Source organism: Lacerta agilis, chromosome 1, assembly GCF_009819535.1.
Source record: "Lacerta agilis isolate rLacAgi1 chromosome 1, rLacAgi1.pri, whole genome shotgun sequence".
NCBI classification, from domain to species: Eukaryota; Metazoa; Chordata; class Lepidosauria; order Squamata; family Lacertidae; genus Lacerta; species Lacerta agilis.
The window spans coordinates 104,413,468-104,432,240 of NC_046312.1; the positions used below are offsets into that span (position 1 = coordinate 104,413,468).

Genomic DNA, 18,773 nt, shown 5'->3' on the forward strand with positions numbered 1-18,773 from the left:
GAGCATGTATGATCAGGAGCTCTTTTTCTGTCTCCTGAAGCTGCCTTCCATATTTATATACACTATCTCATTCTCTCTTTGACATGGAAGACTAAGACGTCGTTGGCTCTATTTTAACATTATATAAAGATGCAGATTATGAATAAACACATGACATCAGAATAGTACAAACACCCCAAGGCGTTCATACGAAGCAGTAACAAATTTAAAGTGAGGGCAACCTCCATGCACGATCAGGCTCTGAGAATCCATTTAGCAAAGACTCACGAGAAGCACATGCTTCTCAAAGGCGAGACAATGAAACTGAATATACAATACAAAATTATGTACAATACAAAATTAATCAGAAAGCATATGTGTCACCTCAGCAACTTGTAGCAGGTCCTATCTAGTAAAAAGAAAGGAATAACATAGCAACGCTTTTAGGTAGAGGATGTTTTTCGGCCTGTCCAAAAAATACAACAGGCAGCAACACAGCAGTGGGCTTCTCAATGATGGCACCCACTTTATGCAATACAAAAGGCACCAACAGTGGTTTGTCTCAGTTACCTTTTAAATAACTATTTTATTTTTTTTATTTTTTGGATAAGCATCCCCAGATCATTGATGCCAGGTTTTATTTCACCTTCCACACTGCACTGTGGACGTTTTATGATATTTTATAATACTGTTGTCCTGTTGCTCTTCCTGTAAATATTTTTGAGATTATGTATCAAAATGTGCTGCTATGTTTCTGTTTCGAAGGGATTGCATTGTTTTATTGCATTTATTATAGTTATGTTTAATACTGCACCGCATTGAATAATAAATGCAAGAAGTAAACTGGTCCTTGCAAAAGAAGATCTCCTGTGTTGGGCTTCAGCTATCAAAAAGGGAGGGAAAGGTAACTTAGAACTAAAAGCTTTTGAGTCTGCTGAATTCACTTATTTGCTTTTCCTCAAGCATATCAAAACAAGGCTGATTTTAAGTTAGCGTTCTTCTGTATGTATGCATGTTATTCTTCCTTAGGCACTCAAGGGATTAAGTATCTAATAAGCATAAAGCTATGTTCAGCATTTATTAAGAAATGGGAACAGCCAGCCGTGAGCATCGACTTGAGCAGGGCAGGGGTGGCAGATGGGGGGGGGTGTTGGAGAGAAGAGTAGTAACTCCATGGTGTAAAACTCCCAGTCATCATCTGAAACTAATCAACAAAAACTCCCTGTGTGTAGAACTGTTCCTAACATGCAAGGGGAAAAAAATGCCCCAACAACTTGGCAGCATGATAAAACATCTGTTTTCTCTTCCATTGCAAAGGGTCACGGCTAACAGACAGCCATTCAGAAAACATGTGACCGAGGACTGTATGGAAGACCCTTTTGGCAAAAGGGATTCGATCCCAGCTGGCCTGCCTTCCCATGCAAGCAGTGCTCATGTGTATCACTGAAGATGCACCCACAGTTAAAAGTAAAACTAATTCAGCTTCAGCTGCAGTGCTGTCCGTTACTGCTCTGACCCATTCAGCAAATGGGTTGAACTAGGCATCCATATATGGCAAAAAGGTTGCTTTATTTCTGGTCTGGAGCAGCCACAAAAATGCATCAGTAAAAAAAGAACTCCCGAGTCTACATTAGCAAGCTAATTATCAGGGTCCTCTCTCTTAAAAAAAATAAAATAAAATTAGCATGGTTTTTGTTTTTGTTTATTGATCGCAGGGAACTATTTAAAGGTACTTTGTTACAATGAATGCTGTTGTAATGCTAACAGCAGAGTTAATTGTTTAATCATACGGTTTTCGTCTTCACGCACATCCTGTTTTTCCTTTTAAAAAGTACATGAAGCATGAAGTTGAAATAATTGTGCTCCAAGACCGCTTAGAACACAGAGCTCACCCTTGAAATCACAATCTCTATAATTAGAAGTTTCCCCCCCTCCTGAACAAGTTGAAATACTAAGCCTCTTTTTTTTAAAAAAAGTGGTTGTATTTATTTAGTTTGGAATGGTGCCTCGTATTGCCTATATTGTGCAATAGGTGCACAAAATAGGGGAAAAGATCGACAGAGGCAGAAAACATCATAATTGCAACAAAATTCATATGTTGTAGAAATTTGTATGGATTAATTGCAGCCACCGTGGATATACCTCAGCCTTTGATGTCTGTGACTGAATCCTTCATTCATGTTCCCAAATTTGTAAAGCCAAGTTGTAATATTAAGCTGGGCCTTTTTTCTAGTTATCATGGCATTATAGTAATTCTGTGTCTAGGAACATTGACTATGTAGCCTCCGCTCATAGCTTCTGCTGATAAAATTGTCATGCTTAGAATAAAGCAATTGAAATTGATGGGTCTTATATTAGCCACAAAAAGGGGCACGAGTGGTGCTGTGGGTTAAACCACAGAGCCTAGGGCTTGCCAATCATAAGGTCGGCAGTTCAAATCCCTGCGACGGGGTAAGCTCCTGTTGCTCGATCCCTGCTCCTGCCAACCTAGCAGTTCGAAAGCATGAAGTGCAAGTAGATAAATAGGTGCCGCTCCGGCGGGAAGGTAAACGGCGTTTCCGTGCACTGCTCTGGTTCGCCAGAAGCGGCTTAGTCATGCTGGCCACATGACCCGGAAGCTGTACACCGGCTCCCTCGGCCAGTAAAGCGAGATGAGTGCCATAACCCCAGAGTTGTCCGCGACTGGACCTAATGGTCAGGGGTCCCTTTACCTTTATATTAGCCACAACTAACATTGATTTTGTTGCATTGGGCAAAAGGCCCTTCTTCTGAGCTTTCAGTAGGTCTACTGTAAGCAAGGCTGGATCCAATCCAATCTGGCTGCTGTCATATAGGTGTCCTCCTCCTCTCACTTAATATTTTAAAATTAACTGTTGCTTTAACAACTTTTGTTATGTTTTAATATACTTGTAAGCAGCTTTTCATTCTCTTTGCTCTGCAGAAAGGCTGTGACCCTCAGGAAGTTCCAAAAGATTAGTGGGCCTTATTGCAGATTTCCTTAAAAGACCATGTTAGTAGAAGCTCTCAGTATGCTGGGAGCACCAAAAGAATATCTCAGCATATGGGGACCACCATATGCATTATCTAGCTCTCTTTGTAAGCTGGAGAGAGAGAGAGACAGGGAACACAGAGCCATTATGTTCCATGGGGATCACTTCCCAGTAAGTGGGTATAGAACTGCAGCTTTAAACTAGTTAGAGAAAGGGGAAAATTAAAACCAAAAATCAAAAACAAGAAACACACCTTGCATTATCCAGTCAAATATAAAAAATGCCAACAGAAGAAAAATTAACATTGTATGGCAACATTTTCAGTAGGCATGATTGATAACCCTTTCTGGTTCATAGAACTTGATTACATTGCAATGGCAGGGGAGAAAGTGCCATGTATATCATGGTTCAGTATGTTACTTGCTTCCCAACAAGGGATATACATAGGTAGTGAAGTGAAATGATGCTCATGTAACTCTTTCAAAAACTTGCCACCTGAGGAAAGATTGCACCCCCACCCCCCAAATGATCTAAGTATTGCAGGAGGAAACGTGTGTAGCAACCCACAATATGGGAGTCTTCAGCACATTGGTGCAATTATGACCAAATCATTCCTCACCTTGCAACTCAGTGCTGACAATCACAATGTAGTACCTCATTCATTCATTCATTCATTCACTGCATTCATATATGCTTTTCTGTGTGGATCTAAGTTAAGGGATTTTCAGAAACCCATGGAGTTTTATGAGTTCTTGGGCACCCCAGTTTGAGTGGCAGGTATCTCATGGGAGGCGGGACATTCCGCTCTTTAAAAAGAGGGAGCAGCCGTTAGAGAGGGTGAGTGGTGACTGGAAGAAGGAGGGCGTGGGGCCAGGATAGTGGTGGGTAGGTTAGGATAGGTTAGGATACGTTGAAGATGTGTATATGATGCTGAAAGAAAGAGTTTACACTGTTATGAAACTAAGCTTATAAACCATTACTGAAACCGTTATGTTCTGAAAGAATTAAAGACTTCTTATTGTTGAGCTAAGAAAATATCGTCGTTCATTTGGTCCAGCGAGTTATGTATGCTCATGAGGAGGTGAACTCAGGGAAAGGACAAAACTGACCTGCAGGGTGATAGTTTGTGTCTTGGAGTTCCCTCAGGAGGGGCTAGCGGGCGGAAACCCTGGTATTGCCACAGAGTTGCTAAGAGGGCTTAGCTAACTGATATAGTGAGGGATCTAATGAAAGAGAGACCCCCGAACTATAGGCAAAGAAGAGTTTAACCCCTGAAGCCCAGAGCAGAGGATATAACCGGCCACGGCCGCTGGACAGGAAAACTCCTGTTACTAAGGGATCCCCAGATTATAAATAAAAGGGGATTGACATAACAGACGGACCTCAGAGGGACAGGTGGGGTGGATTGAAATTTGACCCGGAACACCTGATTAGAAATTCACTTAGTAACAAGGGGAGAGTGTGAAGTGGAGGTTCGTCGCAGCGCCCAAGGCAGCTTATGATTCTAAAGGACTAAAACAAAGTTAGCCCGATGGGAGGGGACAGTCTCACTGGAGCAGGCCCTAATGTTGTCTGTACCTGCCTCTCTAGCCTCTTCTTCCTCTTCACAGGGCAGATAGTGCCGGAAGAGAAGTCTTAACCTCATAGAGCTTAGCACAAGATCCCTCGATTCAATTCCATCCCATCATGGAACTTTCACCACTGCTACTAGAAAGCTTCACTGAAACAGAAAAGTGGTGTGCCATTCATACTGGTCTTCAATCTATGTATGAACACAAAAGACAGTATCTGCTTCCTGATTATAGTGGCATTCAAACAAGACAAGCAGCATGGCTGAAAGGGGCCTTTATTTTTCTCCAGACTATGGTACAAGAACATAGCTGAGCAAATCTGAAACAGGGTTTCTTTTCAATTCATGAGAATGGAGACATTCCTAAGTGCCTTTTGGATAAGAGGACAACCCTTTGTATGAAGATGATCAGGGCTTTGTTAAGAAAACAATGCAATGAGACCTTTTAGAAGCTCTGTGTGTATTCCACTAACCTTATTTGAGAGGACCACAAAAAGCCAAAAGCATTCATGGGGGAAAAAAATCAAAATAAATACTTTTCATTTTGTAAGAGGAACTATCAATTAATAAAATCAATGGGCATATACTGTAGGCATGTGTAGGTGTTCAGGCCTCATTTTAACATTGCATTGTGCTCATGGAAATTAGGTGGAGTAGGCAAACTAACACAATAAACTTAAGAAGTGCACTTGAGTTCACATAACAGGAATCCAAGAGACCAAGCAGAGGTCCAGAGTAAGTATGTTGTAAGAGACATCTCACTCTTCTGTCTACGGTGATGGTCTGGTGTTTATGTAAATATAATTGTGTGCGTATGTCATGATATTAGAGTAATTAAGGTAAATGTGTAGGTAATTATGGTATGTAGATTAAGGTATGTGTTAGACTGGGAGAAGGAGAGAGTTCTTGGAATGCTGGAAGTGAGAGTTTGAGAGGGAGCCTCAACACTGGTGTGAGACTGTTCAGAGAGTAAGTTGAGTTCCAGACTGGGTGGTAGTTGGGAGTGAGAACTGGAGGTGTTTATGTGTGGTAGCAGGGTTGGTGTAATAGAATATTATTAGTACTACATAACCATTGCTTTATATGTAACAAAGTAAAATAAATAAATAAGATGAAACATAACAGAAACCATACCCTTCTGTGCACTAAGTGATCACATAACTTCTGTTTTAATAAAATTATTGTATTGCACCACATGCCACTTATTACATTAGAGATGGGAAGGGTTCAGGTACATCGTATGTGGGTTCGCAGTAAGATTAAAGGGAGTTTACAGAAAGCCATTAGAAGCCCAGCTCAGAACTGTACCCTTTGCAAAGAGTGAGAAGGTGGTAGAGGGGAGTAAGGAGATTAGTCTGTCAGATGACAAAAGCAACATACGAACAGTACAGAAAATAACCATAAATGAAACTGCTAAAGGACCACAGGGAAAACTTTAAGTTGTCTCATAAGCAATTTGTTTATAAAAGCAAGCATACTATATATTTTAAGAAGATTACACAGCACACCCAGATATCAAGACACAGCATCAACATCCCTTATTAAAAATAGGAAATGCTTTGTTGAAGAGCAAACATATTAATATGTCATCTCCTGAGCCCTGTCATTTATATAACAATGTTGTCAGCTGCCTAACTTTATAGCCCTAACCCCTTTAAGCAGTCAAAATAACGGTAAATTACACAAAAAATTAAGTTTACCTATGGGCTAAAACTAGATTTCCTTCTTGATTCAGGTTAGTAAACATGGTGCTCAGTCTATAGCAAACTAGATGTACGGGTTCTAGGCTAGTGCTCTCTGTGACATGTTAGCTTTCTGTGTGAGATTTTCATAATAAGCAAACAAAGGAACATTGAACCTTGTAAGCTACTGTCTGCAATGGTTCAAACCACACACAGGTTTATCCACTCTGTCAGACTAGGTCCAGGCCACTATATAATCTAGAAAATGTGGTCTCTGCATGCCTGAACCAGGATGACATCTCTGGTTAGTCAACTCTGCTATTCACATGTGAAATACATTTTCCCTTTTCTCGCCTTTGCTGACTGAAACTCTGCTCATTCCAAATACTATGGAATTAGATGCCTATCACTCATCATATGTAATAAAGGTGATGGAATTATAGTCACATTGCCTTTTGAGTTTTATAAGTGGACACCATCAGCACATACACATAGTTCAGAGCACTGTTGCCTTTTCAGATTTCTATCCTCTTGTATTTCCAACTTCCGCTTGAAATTTAAGAGCATACCCACAAACACATTGCTGCTTTTAAAAGCATCACCACCCAAATTCACACAAAGAGGGCTCGTTAACATTGGAGACAAATGTGCACTATTTCAAGTTTTTGTTTTGTGTGTGCCTCTCACCCGTCACGTGCCTAGATATTAAATATTATGACACCACCATTAACACAGAGACCCACAGAACAGCCATAACACAAGAAAGTCATCTAGTAAGAGCAAGTGTACATGCATGTGATAAAATGTGCATTAAGTAATAGACATATGGTTTTCATTTTGCTGTCCTGGAACTAATCCAAGGACATTTCAGGTTATTAGCTCCACTGTTCCTCAGTGGAGAATTTGGAAAAATATTGCCTAAGCTGAAAAAAGCCACCCTGGTTTAGACATTACTCAAGAAGAAGCAGAATGGACAAGAAAGGTATGCCAGATTTGTTTCATATTTAATCATCCTGAGCGGCTCTCACATTATTTAGTCACTTGAATACTTTAGAAAGTACTATGTTTTCAAACTTGGAAGGATAGGCTTTAAAGAATGATTGCAATATATGTGCAGAAGACCTGCATCACTCATAGTTTACAATAGTTCCCATTATTGACAGCTGCCTGTATTATAATCTGTCACAACTGGACAAAGATAAGGAACCAGACAGCAAAAGATTGGAGGATCAAAACATGGGAAATAGTAAATACAATAAAGTTAACTAACCTTGTGGAAAAGTGGAGTATGTCCATAATATATTAGTGTACCAGAGTACAGGAGTACATACTTTTCAGGATGTTGCAAGTCACTTAAGAAATTATATATATTCTGTTTAGGTAAACAGTATTGTTGGAATAGATTTGCTATTACAATGTGTTGGCAGCCAATGACCACGTATCCCAGAGAGTTCTGTTACCTTTACATCTATACCATTACAGTCATACCCTGGGTTGCGCATGCTCCGTGTTGCGTACGTTCGGATTGCGTACTCCGCTAACCCAGAAGTGCAACAAGGAGCGCGGATGCTTCTGCGAATGTCTGCACAGTCTGCACATGCGAAGCGTTCTGCGCAGTTCGCGCATGCACAGAAGTGCGATATCGCACTTTCGCGTATGCATGAAAGCGCCACCCGGGTTGCGCACTGTTCAGGGTGCAAACGGCACCCCGGAACGAATTGAGTGTGCAACCTGAGGTACCACTGTATGTCTATATCATTAATGTATCTCTTTTGTAATTATATTTTGACTGACTTGTAGTTTGATAACAACAAGAGTAACCACCACCAATGGCTCCCACTTGCTGGTGTTATGAAAGTTTGACATATAAATAAAGAAATTTATGGGTCTATGGACCGTAATAAAGATTGTTTGTTTAAATAAAGACTATTTGAACTGCTCTATTCTAACTCTGCAAAGATTCACACTCTCCGGCCATTTTCTCCTTTCATTTCATATGCCATAAATGCAAAGAGGTAAACACTGAATTACCATTGGAAGTGGGGAATTATGCTTTAGAAAAATAAAGTGTTTTGCTGCTATAACCAATACAAAATTTTCCAGGAAATGGCAGGGACTTTCTATTTAATGAAGTTCAGATTCTGAAGAAAGTTTATTCCCCCCTCCCCCCGCTGTTTAGTTCTTTCCACAAGAGTGCTCTTTCTCCTAATTTATATGCATTCTGTTGGCAGCCTTTGGCATTTGTAAAATGGGAACATTTGTAGCATTACTCAGGCTGACTTGAGTTTTATCAGATTACATTTCCTTTGGTGGCTGAAAAGGCTGGTTCTAGATCAGCAGAACCTGACAAAAATACCGCAATTTATTTTTTGGTGAGTGAACCATGCCTGACATTTGGCTTCCTCCATCTCCAAAGTAAGCCATTTTTCTAGTCCAAGTTCCATGTGCTAGGCCACAGTATGTGATGGCTGGAGTTGCAATTATTTACAAGAATTTGCCATCTTCATATTGGAGTACTATATGACCTCAGAATACTGGTTGTCACACTGTAGAGCTTGGTGTTTTGGTTCCTGATTAACTTGCATATTATGCACATAAGTCAACATACCTGTCTTTTAAGGGGAGTAAGAAGGGTGATGGGTAAATAGGCCTTAATGAGGACAATTGCACTCCCCCCCCAAATATAAATGCAGCACAAACTGCAGAGTTAAAAACTGTTGTGTTCCATCTTTTGAAAACAAGAAACAATGCATGTTTCATTGTCATAACAAGCTGCTGAGAATATGTGCCTGGTAGTGACATAATTTTTTTCTTGATGGTTAGCTTAGTATTACAAGTGGTACCTGCTGAGCATTCTGTCTTCATTGGGCTGTTTGGAGATTTCATCTTCCCTTACTTTTCTTCCTAAAGGTTTGTTGTTGCACACCTTGGAGTTTCCCCTCCTCTACTGATACCTCCTTTCTCTGCGTTGTTGTGCTGTTTTGGCTACATTAATCAACAACACTCATGCCTGAAGACTGGAATTAGAGGGAAAGATTCCAGGCATGCTCTGTAAGGTAGCCAAAAGTGATGACTACTTCCTGAGTAAAGTATTTAGTTTCTCTTCAAGTAACAAATTGTCATCACTATAGATTTATGGTAACAAAATCTAACTAACCCAGGAGTAGTACTGTCAAAAGTCATCCTAGGCAATGGTTTAATACCTTGCCCCATGAGTATGTTTTGTTTTTTAAAATGATGGAGGACCTCAAGTAGACATGAGAAGATCCATTATGAGAAGGAATTGACGAGAAGATATTAATTTCATGCCAGGAAGGATCCACTATCACCAGAGTGTAGAGCAGGGGTGAGGAATCTGTGGCCCTCCAGGTGTTGCTGGGCTACAACTCTATTATCATCCCCAGCCAATATGGTCAGCAGTGAGGGATGATGAGAGTTAAAAAGTCCAACAATAACTGGAAGCCACAGGTTTCTGAGGCTACTTTCCGAGTGGTCCAAATGCATTTATCTTACCTTTGCCATCTGTGCTTGGACTCCAGTGGCCTTCAGAGCGGATACTGCTTTCTGAGCTGCGGCTGGACTGTCAAAGTCTACAAAACCATAACCTGGAATTTAAAACATCACTTATTTATTGTGTAAGAAAAGCTGAAATGTTCACTTTCCTTTTCATTTGAAAGCTTAAGGGCAGTGGCTTATAACATGCATGTTTTATTTCATCCTCATAACCATCCCCCGAAAAATTAGGATGAGGAAATAGTGTCTATGAAAGCAGACTCTGCATTGTTTTCCTGAGATTCCTGAGCTTGTACTACTGTACAATTCACTAGAAGAGAGATGTTGTCTTAGTTTGAAACATTTCATATTGTGAAAAACAAATATCTTAGACGTTTGTTTAGATTTGGTTTTTTTATTGGCACATGCTCCATTTACTACCTATAATGATTCCTTGTTCAGTGCCATATATAAGGCTATCACTTGTAGCCTTTTACAAAAATTGTATATGCACATTATTTGTACATCTACTGAATATACAATGGGCATTCATCCATGAATGGTGATATCTCATCATGAAGAGAATGGCGAAATGTATTTAGCCCATATTTGTTGCTAACCCTTATCTGCACTGAAATATAACTGCAACATCACTAAATACAACAACCTGCTTATCCAGTTTTTTTTAAAAATAAACATGCTATTCTTGGGCTGGTTCATACTTGCACCATGTATTCATGGATGAGTGCTTATGTTGCCAAGCTTCTGAGATATTCAGCAAAGAGTAGGGCCTGCATGCTCTCCATCACCCACATGGCCAAGACTAGTTTGAAAGAACCATGCATGAACCAAGAATCCTGGTTTAAAACAAGCAACAGGCTGTTACAACAAGCCAGCTTCATAAACCATGGTTTGAAGTTGGCTTATTTAGCAACTAATCATTGGTTGTTGTAAACCGGGGTGTAATACGAAGCAGATATTCTTTTAAACTAAAAGTAAATTAGGAAGGTGCAGCCATGCAAGAAGATGTGAGGAAGAGGATGTGTCTGAGCTCATTAAAGCTTGCTCATGGTTTTGAGTGCTTTGTGCAGACCAGCAGATTTTCACTACATGCAGTTAAATTAAAAGGAGGAATGCATGCTGTCTGCTTGGGTGGACACTTTCATTGCAGTCATCCTAGATGGGAATCTGGAAATCTTTATTAAACCCGGTCAAGGATTAGATGGCAACTGGGAGTGCACCCATATACTAAATTAAAGAGACTGTTTTGCAACTTATTATATGTTCTTTATTGATGAAGGTCATGGTGGTAAAACAGAGGGGATTAAGCAGTCTTTTCGGTGGTGGAACCCATACCCTTCCCTGAGCAATAAGGCATGTGCCAATGCTAGTTCAGTTGCCGAATACCTTTTTATTTACTTTTGCCTTTGTTGGCCCTTGATGCCCATTGTTACAAGTTTTGATTTATTTGGAATATAGGTTGTGTTTGGATTTTAATTTTATTGTACATTGTATTTTTTTATTGTAGTGCATTTTCCCAACTATCAGAAATGTTTGAAATCAAGTATTTGATTAAAAGGGAGAAAGTCAACAAAGCTCTTTTTATATGCTTTGAATATGACATTTAAAGAAATGCAAAGCTTTACTTTGATATATATATATATATATATATATATATATATATATATATATATATATATATATATATATCACATCACAGTAGGTAGTATCCAACAAAGTAGTTCCATTAGTGCAAAGATTTCCATTTATTCAATGGAACTGTCAGGGAACTGTCCCTGGCTCAGCGCAGGAGTTTCCTGCAGCCAATTAGAAGCCGTGGTTTGGTTTCCAAGCGTTTTGGAAGTTGAACGGACTTCCGGAATGGATTCCGTCCAACTTCCAAGGTACAACTATAGTGGCCTTCTGCAAATGGAAGGAGTCTTTCCGTTCGCAGAAGAGTCTTTATTCTAGCATATGCCTTTGTTAATGAAAGAGCAAGAGAGACGGTTTGTGCAGACTGCTCTGGATGGTCCCCACAACCTCCTGGGAAGACACGCCTCACATGAAATGAGGGATTGCTGCACAACAATTTAGTACAAAACAATCCAATAAAGAAGATGGATAACATATGACAATTGCAGTAAGCAGGACTCATTTGACTAGTATCAAAGGCCAGCGGAAGCCTGAGTAAGTAAAAGCTCACTACAGTTGCCCGCTGTATGTATGTGGGAAGGTCATTCCACAGGCTGGGGACACCATGGAAAAGGTACTTTGTCATCCTAACACTGCAATCCTATACATGTTTATTCAGGTGAAGTCCCACTGAATTCCGTGGGACACTCCCACAAATGGATATAGGACTGCAGCCTACTTCAGTTTAAGTAATTCCTGTTTTCAAACACTGGATACATCTGAGCATTAAGTTTAGCATCAGTATGAAAATAATGTGGAAAAATCCAATTAACAGAATCCCTTTTGAGATTAAAATCCTCTGTATGTGTTATGAAATAACTGGCTTTTTAGCACCAGCCTTTGAGTAAAATGTTTGGGTTCAGTTAATGATGAGCTTTCACTTTCTTTGTTCTTGCTTGTCAACTTTGTCCCTAATCGTGGAGGGAGTCAATATTAGCCTTGCTAAGTTGGCAGATGTTTTCCTGTGCTTAAGAGTGGTGTTCCTCCCCTTTTGGAAAGAGGGGCTGCAACCTGATATGTCAGTGTTTGCCATTACGTTCCACCCACCACTCATTCTGTTAGGAAATGATCTAATCATAATTACACTGAAGGTCACCAAACTAAATTAATGCACCCGGTGTCTCAGAAAGAACTTTATTGTTTTTCCCCCAGCTATAATTATATCAGTGAAAATGAAACCCTCCCCCCCCCCGCTCCATTATATTCAAAAAGAAACAGAACACAAATACAATTAGAGGATTGGAACATGCAATTAAGAACTGCTTAACACTACTTCATTCTAATTAATAAAGCCAATTTACACAATATGTAATCTTTTCAGATACTTTCTGCCATCAAATGGTCCTTTGTAAAGAGTTCTCATCTCGGCAGGCTAAGGGGGGTGGAAGCATTTCAAACCTCCCTTTCTTCTTTGAAGCTGAAGCTAAATGGCAAACAGTGCCATGCATGTTAAATTTGACTGAAGTCATCTGACGTTTTGGCACCCTGTTTGTAGTAGGAACATTCCAGACCTACTAGGAACAAATGCTCCAGAGTAATGCATGGCAAGACCATGTGTGTGTGTGTGTGTGTGTGTGTGTGTGTTTAAAGCAAATTTTAAAGGATATTAAATCAAAAATTGAAAAAGAATCAACAAGGAACATACCTTTGCATTTGTTTGTCGTTTTATCCAAAATAGCTTTCGTAGACACAATTTTCCCATATCTAAATTTTTTTTCATAAAAGGAAGAAAGCAGAAGTTAAGCTTACAAAATTCCAGTACTAAGAACGAAACTGCAGTGCTACTGTGCAACCCTGCACTTGTGAAAATACATTTACTCAATTGCTTTAACTTCCAAAAAGAAAAAAGTACTGCCCAACAACCGAGTCCTACCCATAGCTGCAGTCACCTGAGTAAACAACAGGGCTTTGCATCAGACCAGCAATAGTGGCATCCACTGTGCCTACTTTCTATTAAACAGAAGGTGGAGGACCTGCATGCTTCAACTGCTTTATATTACGTAATACTGCATTTGTGGACCAGAACAGCTGGATTCCATCCTTTGTCCTTAAATTTTATCTGTAGCATTTCATTTTGGATTTTTTGTTCCCATTTTTCAGAATTGATACTTGAGAGTAGTAGAGAGAAGGTGTGGTCCACAACATTTGGAGGGAATGTCTACCCCTCGTATAGACATTATGTAGCTAGATGGAAAAATGGTCCGGACTTGATAGAAGGAAAAGTCCTTCTTATTTTCCATCAATTAGACTCAAGATCTGGGCTCTGATCAGAGTGAAGTCTGCTTAGTTTTATGTGCTCTAAGACATGTATTTCATGTGGCTGTTGCATGAAAGCTGCACTTTAGTTTTATAGTACACTGCAATAAGGTACAGTAATACTACACAGCATAAAATTGTCCTTTATTTCCTGATAAATGTATTTATCAAGAAATATGCAGACTAAAAATATGAACTCACAGTAGGAACCCCTCCATTGCATTGCTGCAACAGAAAACCTGTGTTTTCAGGGCTACGGGCTAATAAACATTTTTTAAAAATGTTTTATTTAGTGGCATAATAATACCCACTTTCAAGTTTTCCAAGGATGATGCAGGCCAGTAATACAGGGGTGGTAGTTTGCTTTCAGATGCTAGGTGCAGATGTATACAATTTATAGAAATTTTGAAACCAGGGGGGCATTTTGTTTCCTGATTTGTGGGTGGAAGGAATGGAAATCTTAGAGAAAATAGGAAAAATATGTTTTTTAACACCATTTACAGATCAAAACCCACTTGGTTTGTCATAAAATTATCATGTTTGGAAAGTAAAAGTACAGTTCATTTATACAATACTTACAATTTAAAATTCCTTAATTTTCCCCCTATATTAAAACAAATTATTGTGTATTTTGGAATACATAATTGGAATACACAGTCTCCACAGTGCCAAGCAGACATAAAGCATTCATTGCCATAAAAAGAGGGTTTTATTCTGGATTGTTCTATTTCATGGTTTAATGTGTTGTAAACTGTTTTAAGATTTGTTCTTTAAAATATAAAGCAGTATAGAAATGAAGTGAATAATAATAATAATAATAATAATAATAATAAAGTCCACCGCAAAACTAAAGCAAACAAAAACGGTGCCTAGACATTCCATTATGGCGACTGTAACCCATGTTTATGGCGCCATTTGGCACATATACCATGTTTCTCCTAAAATAAGACACCGTCTTATATTTTTTTTCCACTCAACAAAACACAGTATGGCTTATTTTCAGGGGATGTCTTATTTTAACCGTGTCACGTCGGCACGCTGCATAGCCACGCCTCTCCAGGCTGTATTAATGGGAGGTGCCGCGTCACTATGGCTTATTTTCGGGGTATGGCTTATTTTCGGGGAACGGCTTATATTTCACAAATGCATAGAAATCCTGCTATGTCTTATTTTATGGCTATGTCTTATTTTAGGAGAAACACGGTATATATCTGGGGATGATGAATGAACTAGGGAGGAGATGGATCATTCAGAAACACTTTTTGGTCTTACACATACTTCTCGCTTTAAAAAAAAATCTTCAAAGGAGCAGCACACATTCCTAAGAGGAAACTGTGCCCTTTTTGGTGGGTGGGGGACTGGAGGCAAGAGGTGCAGATCAGCAGCAGCTGCTAACTAGCTCAAGGTACCCCACATAGAACTGGACTTATTATGTCATAGGTCCATGCCCACATGGGATGCTACTGGCCAATAAGCAGCTGTGTGCCTGCACCATGGTGCCACTCCTAGACCTATCTGCCCTCCACCTCTAATTTCTGCATAAGAAAAGCCCTGCTGGATCAAGGCAATGGCCCATCTAGTCCTGCATGCTGTTCGTACAGCAACCAAACAGATGTCTGTTGGAAACATGCAAGCAGGATTTGAGCAGGAGAGAACTCTCCCCCCTCCCTTTGGTTTACAGCAACCGATTTCCAGAAGCATTGTGCCTCCAGCCATGGCTGGTGCCTAGCAGCTGACTTAGAACTGGTGCAGACCAGAGGAATCTAACTGTTCAATGTCGCTCAGAAGTAATGTTTTAAATATATTTAAAAATGGTTTTGTTGAAACTCCACAAACCTATACAATAATTCAAATCAAACATATGGGCAGCATCTTTTTTTCACAGATAGTTGCACATTTGTTCTCAAAAAATTAATAGCCAATTTCTTTGGAAGATTCTATCACTATCTAACTTCTCTGGACAGAATGTGTTGATTTTGAGAAGAGCAGAAGATCCATGCATTTTGTTTTCCCACTCCTAGGCACTTGGAATTTCCTCCAACCTCTAGTATTTTTCATGAGTTCCCTGCTACCATAAACAAGCATCATTACATCCCACCTCTCTCTTTAGTTATTAAAAAAAAAAACAAGTTAGAAGGAAAACAACATGATCTACATCTATTAAAGATTATTATACAAACCACATTCCCAATAATCACAGCAATACTTTTATTTAACTGGGCACATTCAGTCTTGAAGCAGCTTTATACAAATACAAAAAATAAATCATCATCATGAAATATTTTACGGTGATGTAGATCCTTAACAGTCAACAATGATTACAGTCTTACGTTGGAAGTTGAACAGAATCTGTTCTGGAAGTCTATTCGACTTCCAAAATGTTCCAAAACCAAATTGCGGCTTCTGATTGGCTGCAGGAAGCTCCTGTAGCCAATCAGAAGCTGCAGAAGCCCGTCCCAAAGAACGGTTTTGCAAACCAGAACAATCACTTCCAGTTAGGAAGGGAGGAGGGAGAGGCAAACAAAGCAGGAGACATGGTGCCTGAAAATTATCTGCAAATTATCTGTAAAGTATCTGTTCAGCTGATCTACCCCCTGGGAAGCTGTCAAGTCTCTACCTTTTGTTCACAGGTAAATTGCCTTGTTGAAACACTTATCACAATGTTATTTCAATACCGGTATTCAACATATGGCGATTTATCACACAGCCCTATATATATGTGTGTGTACATATATAAAGTAAATAAGGATTTATTACACATGCATTCTCTATCTGTTGTTTCATTTATTCCCCTACAGCTAACATTTTCACACCTCTTCTTGAGCTTCATAATTTTATATTTCTTTCCTGTATAAATCATTATGGATTGTTTCACATTATACAATCCTTTCAATAAAAAAGGGAGAAGGGAAGACTGTATATGTAAGTATACTTTCTACTGCATGTAACACAATAGAACAGCAGCATATGCAACTCTGCTGTTTTCAAGTCCAGATCACTTTTAAGTAACATCACTCAAGGTACTTTAAATTAAATACTTTAATAAGCATAGTGTCTCGGAATGTGTTCATCACACAAGAAATACAAGTCAAGCCAGTTTCTCTTCACTTAAAAAAAAAAGTGAATGGGAAGCCACATCCCTGCACTATTCATTTTACAATGGAAGTATCTAGACAAGTCAAGAACAACAAACGCAGACTTCAACAACTCATGCCCAAATCCTCCAAGGGAAACATTTTGTCAAGTCAGGTGGATGTAGCATGTGGCTGGAAGTTCCATGTGGTGTAGTTGGGGTTCTCTCTTGTTAACCATAGAAACTACCCTATGAGGCAAGTAGGTTGAGTCACTGCAATTTATCCAAGGCCACCCAGTGAGAGCTTGATAGCTCAACCAAGAATTTCATCTGAGCTACAAAACAACAAACTCTAACCACTACAGCATATGTAGAAGCTGGTCCGTTGCACAAAGTATTTCAAGGAACACGTAAGAAATGTAGACAACTCTAAAGACTCAACTCTCACTCTTCACTTTTTTTGCTATCAGCCGCATGTGCTAAAATGGACAGAACTCACCCTATTTTGTTTATACAGTGTTCAGTTTATTCTATTCACTTTCAAACTACATTTTGTAAGTCCCTCATTCTCAATTACCTTCACAAATGTCAATAACCTTTCATAAGTACAGTGGTACCTCTAGATGCGAACGGGACCCATTCCAGAGCCCAGTTCGCATCTGGAGCAGTCCGCAACCTGCAGCACTGCTTCTGCGCATGCGCGGGTCGCAATTCGGTGCATATGCGTGTGACGTCATTTGACGCACCTGTGCATGCGCGACCAGCCAAACCCGGAAGTAATCAATTCTGTTACTTCCGGGTTCAGCGCATTCATAACCTGTGCCGTTCGCAACCCGCAGCAAATGCAACACGAGGTACGACTGTATGTCCCCCCTTCAGGAAAAGGCAGAGGCGAGTCACACTGTGCACTCTTATGTGCGAATAAACCCCACTGAATATAATAGGACTTACTTCACTGTTAATTGGTACTCTTAATCAAAATCAGCATTAATTCAAAGAGAATGGGATCTTGGAATTCCCATTACGGAACAAACATGGCTCCCCATATTTCATTCTATTAAGACAATGCCATTAAGTCTGAAAATACAGTATAAACTGTTGCTTCAGTGGTTCTTATAACACCAGTGCAACTTAATAGGATATCCTCAATCATTCAATTCAAATGCTAGAATGTAAGGCATCTGGAGCAGATCATCTTCATATCTGATGGGGATGCCTAGAGGCTCAGGTGTACGAGCAACAAATACTGCACCATATCTCAACATAGCATCTCTCACATTTGGTTCATATCCTACTGATATCATTTAATGCGACAAAGACAGATTTACCAAGCCCTATGAAACTGTTCACGAAACTCATTGATTTCTGTTAAGACAATTATGGGCAAGACATTGGAAACATTCCCAATCAACCACAATTTGGGAATGGTTATTAAAACATGTTAAAACTGGGCTGCAATGGATAAATTAACCAAAGAGGTGCACAGGAAAGAAGGCTTGCAACATACAATCAGGGGAGAAGATAAGGATAGAATTTTAAGAGTTAATGATAAGATTATGGATAGCACTGAGCAAATGGCATTCCAATGCGAGTGCCAATTCATTATTATGAAATATGAGTATAAGTGTGTATAAATGACAAAGATGCCATTTCCCAAAGATGGATAATTTAGGACAGAGAAATGGACTAGGCCTACAACTATGGATAATGGGGATGCTATTCCTTTAGGGAAAGTGAACAAAGCATTCTGGAAGCAAAGGAGGAGCAGAAGCAAAGACAGAAGTTCAGTATCTTCAAAGTACTAACATCAGTGTCAAAGCATGACCCTGCATGTGTTTTCCCAAGAGGCTCTGTAGTGCTGGATGGAAGGGATACAGCGAGATGTGCATCCCACTGTGATAGGAATGTCCATGTCGCCTGGTGGCCAGCAGCATTAGTAGAACTTCAAAAGCAAAGTAGAATTTTATTCTGGAGTGTTTTGACATATGCTTGCATGTACCTGTGAAATGACTTTGTTCAAAGACTTGAAGAGGGCCCAA

At 39.6% G+C, this 18,773-nt stretch overlaps 1 protein-coding gene across 5 annotated transcripts in view; it reads right to left on the minus strand.

Annotated features, from left to right (window-relative positions):
- Window positions 1-18,773, minus strand: part of RBMS1 (RNA binding motif single stranded interacting protein 1) — a 114,336-nt gene that overhangs the window by 21,335 nt on the left and 74,228 nt on the right. For all 5 annotated transcript variants that reach the window (XM_033165822.1, XM_033165812.1, XM_033165802.1 and 2 more), the window contains exons 3-4: window positions 13,051-13,109; window positions 9,735-9,826 (exon numbers count right to left, since the gene is read on the minus strand). In XM_033165822.1, coding sequence (XP_033021713.1) covers window positions 9,735-9,826; window positions 13,051-13,109 — 151 coding nt within the window. The remainder of the gene's footprint in view (window positions 1-9,734; window positions 9,827-13,050; window positions 13,110-18,773) is intronic.